Raw genomic sequence first — 8,816 nt, forward strand, 5'->3', positions numbered from 1 at the left:
CGCACACACATATACACACGCACACACATGTACACACGCACACGCGCACACACATGTACACGCACACACATGTACACACGCACACACATGTACACACGCACACACACATGTACACGCACACACACATGTACACGCACACACATATACACACGCACACACACATGTACACACGCACACACACATGTACACACGCACACACATATACACACGCACACACATGTACACACGCACACACATGTACACGCACACACACATGTACACGCACACACATATACACACGCACACACATATACACACGCACACACACACGCACACACATGTACACACGCACGCACACACGCACACACACATATACACACGCACACACACATGTACACACGCACACACATGTACACACGCACACACATGTACACATGCACACACACGCACACACATGTACACACGCACACACGCACACACACATGTACACACGCACACACATATACACACGCACACACATATACACACGCACACACACACGCACACACATGTACACACGCACACACACATATACACACGCACACACATGTACACACGCACACACACACGCACACACATGTACACACGCACACACACATATACACACGCACACACACATATACACACGCACACACACATATACACACGCACACACATGTACACACGCACGCACACACGCACACACACATATACACACGCACACACACATGTACACACGCACACACATGTACACACGCACACACATGTACACATGCACACACACGCACACACATGTACACACGCACACACGCACACACACATGTACACACGCACACACATATACACACGCACACACACACGCACACACATGTACACACGCACGCACACACGCACACACACATATACACACGCACACACACATGTACACACGCACACACATGTACACACGCACACACACACGCACACACATGTACACATGCACACACACATGTACACGCACACACATGTACACACGCACACACACATGTACACGCACACACATATACACACGCACACACACATGTACACACGCACACACACATGTACACACGCACACACATATACACACGCACACACATGTACACACGCACACACATGTACACGCACACACACATGTACACGCACACACATGTACACACGCACACACATATACACACACACACACACATGTACACACGCACACACACATGTACACACGCACACACATATACACACGCACACACATGTACACACGCACACACATGTACACGCACACACACATGTACACGCACACACATGTACACACGCACACACATATACACACGCACACACACATGTACACACGCACACACACATGTACACACGCACACACACATGTACACACGCACACACATATACACACGCACACACATATACACACGCACACACACACGCACACACATGTACACACGCACGCACACACGCACACACACATATACACACGCACACACACATGTACACACGCACACACATGTACACATGCACACACACGCACACACATGTACACACGCACACACGCACACACACATGTACACACGCACACACATATACACACGCACACACATATACACACGCACACACACACGCACACACATGTACACACGCACGCACACACGCACACACACATATACACACGCACACACACATGTACACACGCACACACATGTACACACGCACACACACACGCACACACATGTACACACATGTACACACGCACACACACGCACACACATGTACACACGCACACACACACATGTACACACGCACACACATGTACACACGCACACACACGCACACACATGTACACACGCACACACACATGTACACACGCACACACACAGTGAAATGCAGAATGTCCACATACAAACTTAGAAAAACATGAATGAGACGGATGATGGAGGGACGTGAAGTGATGTCATGATTGATCTCAGATCAACTCGAAGGATCAGGAGTGACACCTGAGAGAGGAGATGAACCGCTGATCAATATGATTTTAATCTGCAGTTTTCAAGGCGTGTTCCCTTCCTTCACCAGCAGGGGGCGTCCCTCTTCCAACAGGCTGATGCGTGTCGACACCTGTCGGATGCTGAAACTGGTTCTAAACAGAAACACCAAGATTTACTTGGTAAAGGTTTTAAAATAGAAACACAAGCAAAATATAAAGAAGATTAAAGTAAGTGTGGAGCTGACATCATCAGTCAGTGTGTTTTCAGAAGGCGCCCCCTGCTGTTGAAGACGTGAAACACTTCTAAAACTCCGGGTGAAAATAAAGTTTTATTTAGCATCAAACCAAACAAACCTCCCATCCATATTGTTCAGTGATCAATAATTCATCTCGTCTTTGATGATAAAAAACATGAAGAAAAAAGTGTCGTAGCAGCGACTCTGAACGGAAAATATCGAGCTCCGTTAAAGTTTCAGGAAACAAAGCAGACGTTTTCCTGACTGTTAGAGTCAAAGCTTCTGATTCGCTGGTCACGTCCTCGTCCGTCCTGATTGGTCGGCAGACTGTCCATAAAAACTCAGTACTTAGTCATCTGTAATTCAGAATTCTGTGATGTCACTCGGTCTGACCTGCTGAGTCCCATTAAAAGCTCCAATCAAAGAGCACACAGACGTCACATGATCCCCTCAGAGATAAGAAGTTCTCCGGGTTTTAGGACGTCGGACCGCCGGACATAAATCCGACTATCAGCCTGATCTCCATCTCACTGAACCTCCATGGTCCGATAAGAGAACAAGGAGGAGATCAGACCTCCTCCTCCTCCTCCTCACCCTCATCATCCTCCTCCCATTGATTCTCTCTCTTATCTCCAGTCCTTTCGCTATATAGATAAATAAATAAATATTTGAATAAAGTCTCCATTACAGGATTCTTAAATCTCTGTTCACAGAGTCTCTGCAGAAAAGGCAAAGATGGAAGACAGGAAGTGACTGATGAGATGAGTCGCTGCTCTATCTGACATCATCTCATCAGTCTCAGACTTCAGATCAGTGACAGCAGATCCATCAGTCTGCTTCCAGTCATGGACATGACCACGTCCCAACTAATACTGACAAAATACCAGATATTCATATTTCGGACGACGTGCTATAGTTTGACTTTTTTATCACATTTTGTACGACATTAAAGAAGTGTGATTGTTTGTGCTATTTCTGATTACATGGTATAAGTATGACTTCCATTCAAGTAATGTCAGGCAGTACAATGGTGCAGTTGTCAGTGTTTTCTGCTCACATTATGAAGGTCGTGGGTTCGATACCCGGCCGGTCCTTTCTATGTGGAGTTTGCATGTTCCTATATTCTGGCTTTTTTTTATCATATTTTAGACGACATGCTATAGTGTGACTTTTTTATGAGGGGGGTGGGGGGGTATCTTTAATGTACAAACACAGTATATTATCACATGATGCACCATCGACACGCAGATCAGCTCTTTATCACAGCTGCAGGAAGTTCAAGGAATCATAGGATCATAGTTCATGGGAGAAATAGTATTAATAGTATTAAACCCCACCCCCACCCCCCACCCACCACCCCCCAGCTCTACATCCAGACGACCACGCTGACCATCTCCATGAACCTGAGTGCGTCCGTGGCTCTCGGGATGCTCTACATGCCTAAAGTCTACGTCATCATCTTTCACCCGGAGCTCAATGTGCAGAAGAGGAAGCGCTCCTTCAAGGCCGTCGTCACGGCAGCCACCATGTCGTCCCGCCTCTCCCACAAGACCAGCGACCGGCCCAACGGGGAGGCTAAGACGGAGCTGTGTGAGAACGTCGACCCCAACAGTGAGTACTGACCTCTGACCTCTGACCTCTGAAGCTTCACCGCATGCACACAGGAAATAATAATGCGTTTGTTTTCAGTATAAAGTGCTCAGTGCTTCTGCTGGAACACCGAGGTAACAAACCACATGTTGAACTGCTCCTTTAAACTTCAGCCATTTTTAAACAGGTGATGAACAGGAAACATGTTGATCATTGATCTGATTGGAGGACTCAGTTACAGCCCATCATGTTGTACACATGTTGTACACATGTTGTACACATGTTGTACACATCTTGTGATCTTGTTGACACGTGTGTGATGACATCATCACCTCTCAGTGGGATCAACTCACTAATAATCTTCTTCTCTCCAACAGGCTAATTTCATCATTTATCACAGGTAAGACACAATTCATCATCCTCCATCCCCTCTCCTCCTCCTCCATCCTCTCTCCTCCTCTCTCCTCCTCCTCCATCCTCTCTCCTCCTCTCTCCTCCTCCTCCATCCCCTCTCCTCCTCCTCCATCCCCTCTCCTCCTCCTCCATCCTCTCTCCTCCTCTCTCCTCCTCCTCCATCCTCTCTCCTCCTCTCTCCTCCTCCATCCCCTCTCCTCCTTCTCCTCCATCCTCTCTCCTCCTCCATCCTCTCTCCTCCTCTCTCCTCCTCCATCCCCTCTCCTCCTCCTCCATCCTCTCTCCTCCTCCTCCTCCTCCATCCTCTCTCCTCCTCCTCCTCCATCCTCTCTCTCCTCCTCTCTCCTCCTCCATCCCCTCTCCTCCTCCTCCTCCATCCTCTCTCCTCCACTCTCCTCCATCCTCTCTCCTCTCCGCAGGTCAGAGAGGAAGTTCAAGACTTTTAGAAAGTAAATGTAATGAAACACAACCAAAAGCTGGGAGGCGTTCAGGGAACATCTGTAAATCTCCCCTCTGAGCTGCGTGAGAAGTGAAGATTCGTGCCGTAATGAGTCGTTTTCTTTCTCTTCAACTGGATTTTGTAAAACTTGTAATGAAGAAGCGAAGCCAGCAGAGTCGTGGTGTCTGGAGGAGAAAACCTCCTCCTTGGTTCCCGTTAGAATCGGACTCATTAATCTGCTGCTGCACGGAACCAGAACCACAAAGTCCGTTTGAAGTCGTTAATTCAATCAGCAGCAAATCAACAACGATTAAAGTCCTTCAGACTGGTTCTGGTAAACAAACTGCTTTCAGTCTGTGATTGGCTGCTACTGTATTTAGTCTCTGATCTGTCCTCGTCTCTGATCTGTCCTCGTCTCTGATCTCTGTCCTCGTCTCTGATCTGTCCTCGTCTCTGATCTCTGTCCTAGTCTCTGATCTCTGTCCTCGTCTCTGATCTCTGTCCTCATCTCTGTCCTCGTCTCTGATCTGTCCTCGTCTCTGATCTGTCCTCGTCTCTGATCTCTGTCCTCGTCTCTGATCTGTCATCGTCTCTGATCTCTGTCCTCGTCTCTGATCTCTGTCCTCATCTCTGTCCTCGTCTCTGATCTGTCCTCGTCTCTGATCTCTGTCCTCGTCTCTGATCTGTCCTCGTCTCTGATCTCTGTCCTCGTCTCTGATCTGTCATCGTCTCTGATCTCTGTCCTCGTCTGTGATCTGTCCTCATCTCTGATCTCTGTCCTCGTCTGTGATCTGTCCTTGTCTGTGATCTGTCCTTGTCTGTGATCTGTCCTCGTCTGTGATCTGTCCTCGTCTGTGATCTGTCCTCAGGTCCGGCAGAGAAGAAGAAGTACGTGTGCTACAACGAGCTGGTGATCTGACGGCCTTCCTCCAACCAATCAGACTGCAGAGAGTGGAGTCAGACGCTAACTCCATTCAGGAAACCGAAGAAGAAGAAGGAGGAGGAGGAGGAGTAGGAGCAGGAGGAGCAGGAGGAGGAGGAGGAGGAGGAGGTTTTCTTTTCATTAGTTTTGGTCTTCCCTGCCGGCCGAGACTCTGAGGTGCTGCAGCAGAGCGAGACCTGCTGGGACTTTAACTCCCAACACAGCCAGGTGTTTGAAAAAAACAGACATTAAAACTCAGTGTTGTGTTGGTGGGCGGAGCTTAGGACGGCGGCTAACGGGGCTCCTTGATGTCAAACAGAGCGGCCGCCTCCTCTTCGTCTCTTCATGACCTTCCAAACTGCAAGTTTCCGACTTCCTGTCCAGCGTGTGTTCTTCTTTACAGCTTTTCTTGGGTTTGTTTCTTCCTTCAGTGGATCGGCGCTGAGGACGGCGTCGGATCTCTTCTTGGATGCTGATTGTTTTTTGGTTTTATTAAAGCCATATTCTTCACTCTGAGATTCAGAGGGCTTCGTTCACGCTGCCAACACGACTTTCTGTCATTTACACGTCAAGTGGCTAAAAAACGGCCTTAAAGTCCCTGAAAACGTCTCCGTGAGTCTCTGAGCTTAATATGCTCTTATTTCATAAAGATCAGTGTTGTTTGATATCATATAAAAAAAAGATGAATCCGCTTCCTCCATGCAGAACAACGCAGCCATGGATCCAGTGGGTTTCTCTGTTGACTACAACAGGTGTTTACCAGATCTCATTTAGAGGAACTGTCCCTTTAACAGCAGCAGAACGGTGTGTGAGCACCTCCTGGCTGCAGTGCATCATGGGTAATCAGATAGACATCATTGGATCACTGATACCGAAGGAAACTTAAAATCAGACAGATTCTCAGGCAGCTTCTGCACAACGTCTTTAAGTTTTAAAGTCACTCAGTTTAAAAATATCGGATCTGTTACAATTTTTGTCGCAAACTGCATCAATCTGGTATTAAAAGTAAAATAATCCTCTTTTTATTGTCTGTCCAGTCAGTGCTGATGGTAAATAATATCAATTACAACATAAACTCTGTAGTTCTTCCAGCAGCAGCGCCATCATGTGACGTACACAGTGAACTACAGGCTGACGGAACATGTGCGCCAGCAGGGGGCGCTCTACACAAACCACAACCTGCTTCTGCAGCTAGCTTCATTTCCAACAGTAAAAATATAAAAATATAAATGAAGAGTCTCCGGATATTATGGATCTGGTGAAACACGCCGACGACAGTTACAGCATCTCATCGATTAGCACGATTAGCTTCCTGATAACAACCACCTTCTTTCCCGTGTTTGTAAACGTTTTTGTTGAGGAGCGCAATGCATCCTGGTACATGTATGTACATGATGGGATGTTTTCAGGGGCTTCAAGGAGCTTCCTGTCTGAGTCCGACAGTCGTCACCTGACGTGGATGACATCACATCCGTCCGCTGGCCGTGAACACGAAGCCATAAAAATGTTTTTAAAAAAAGGTTGTGTTTGAAATGTTCGTGGTCACATGATGAAAGCGTTCACCTCCCAACATGCGTGTTCCTCCTCCACACGCACACATGACGACTCCTCCCGTGTTTTGTAGGTGTATGATGATGATAATGATGAAGATCTGGTGACTTCATGGACCTCCGGTAGAACACGGTGTTGATGTCGAGGTTGTAACTGCATGCCTGATGTGTTCGATGTTGAATCAGAAAAAATGGGTGAGCTGCTCACAGCTGATTGCACCTGTCTGTTCTCTTCTTCCTCTCTGTTCCGCTCACTCAGCAGAATATGGCTTTGATCGGTTTCTTACTTTCTGGAAACTAAAGGGGAAAAAGATGAATCTATATTTAAAACACTAAATACTTGTTTAAAAAAAGGAAGCATGTATGTTTTCTACTGTTTGTACTCGGTATCTTCATGTTGCCCTTGCTGCTTATGTGCCAACGTTGTGGGAGAGATTTCCATTTGGCCACTCATGCAACTATTCTGTGGTGTCGTCCAAGAATGTATCAACATGGAATAAAAAACATTTGGTTATTTTTTTGATATATTGCTGCTGTTTGTGTTCGTCTCTTTAAAGTCCTGAGAACAAACACGTCGTGTCTCTAGTTGAGATTTAACACGGTTCCATCGGAGGAGAAAAACGGGCTCTGAGAGGAGTTAATAGGAGAGAAGTGCCCGGCTGATGGTGGAGAAATGAAGTGCTCCGTCTCCATCGCTGAGTTCAGGGAACATCATCAATAACAGAGACTACAGAGCCGCGGAGCAGCTGATAACCTCCTCACCGCTGGGCCACACATCCAGATAAGGTGTTCCAGGGGAGGAATAAAGCCACCGAGGACGAGGAGGTCCGGACGGAAGCAGGACGACTGGTTCTGGAGACACTCTGGACCTCTGTTTAAGACCCCCGACCGTTCAATCTACGTTTCCAATGTTGCAACTGGACTTCTGCCAGTTTCTCCAAGATGTTTAGCTCTCGTCCGAAACGCTTAATCAGGTCTGACCGACTGGAGAGGATGTCCGGGTTCTCACCTCCTCTGGGCTCGGTACCGTCTCTAGATGACAGAACGTAGGCCAACGCTGCAAAGTGAAACCAACTAACTAACTGCATAAAATGGAAGAAAAGCATGAAGTGTGGAAACGCCCTGAGACGGTTTATTAATCCAGAGACTGAACGGATTAAAGGATTAATTAGAGTGTTTGTTCCAAAACATCCAAATATGTGGTTCTGATGAGCAGAGATGAGTTTAGAGGTTTAATCAATGACAGGAGGACAGGAAGTTAAAATGGACTCAATGTAAATGTTTCTAACCGAGAAGACCGTCTCTGTGTGGATCCACATAACTAACCTTCGGTGTCCAATTAGATTTGTCGCCAAGCCAATTAGAGTTGGTGGGAGGAGGAGGAGGAGGAGGAGGAGGAGGAGGAGACGCCAGCAGCCGCATCACGACTCTGATATCCTCGCATCACAGAAACATGCTGACGAAGCGCTGCAGTGGAAAATGCAGCTCACATAACAATAGACGAAAGTTTGCAACTTGCAGCCAAAATACTGCGAAGCAAACATTTGGTAAAACTGCAAACTTTGTCATTAATTAGTCGGAGAGCCAACAAATAATCCTGGTTCACTTCCTGTCCTCAGGAAACAACACAATCATTTATGTATGAGAGCTTCTTTATATAATTATT

General features: G+C 47.0%; 1 protein-coding gene across 2 annotated transcripts in view; it reads left to right on the top strand.

The window, feature by feature from the left end:
* Positions 1–7,675, top strand: part of grm7 (glutamate metabotropic receptor 7) — a 94,615-nt gene extending 86,940 nt beyond the window's left edge. The window contains exons 9-11 of one of the 2 annotated variants that reach the window (XM_069175368.1): positions 3,600–3,846; positions 4,203–4,225; positions 5,548–7,675. In XM_069175368.1, the coding sequence (XP_069031469.1) occupies positions 3,600–3,846; positions 4,203–4,207 (252 nt within the window). In that variant the 3' untranslated portion in view covers positions 4,208–4,225; positions 5,548–7,675. The other variant, XM_069175374.1, reaches the window with a different exon arrangement.
* Positions 7,676–8,816: the final 1,141 nt, after the last annotated feature.

This window comes from Embiotoca jacksoni, unplaced genomic scaffold, assembly GCF_022577435.1.
Source record: "Embiotoca jacksoni isolate LCO1_2020_lvr unplaced genomic scaffold, fEmbJac1.0.p SCAF_104, whole genome shotgun sequence".
Classification (NCBI taxonomy): domain Eukaryota; kingdom Metazoa; phylum Chordata; class Actinopteri; family Embiotocidae; genus Embiotoca; species Embiotoca jacksoni.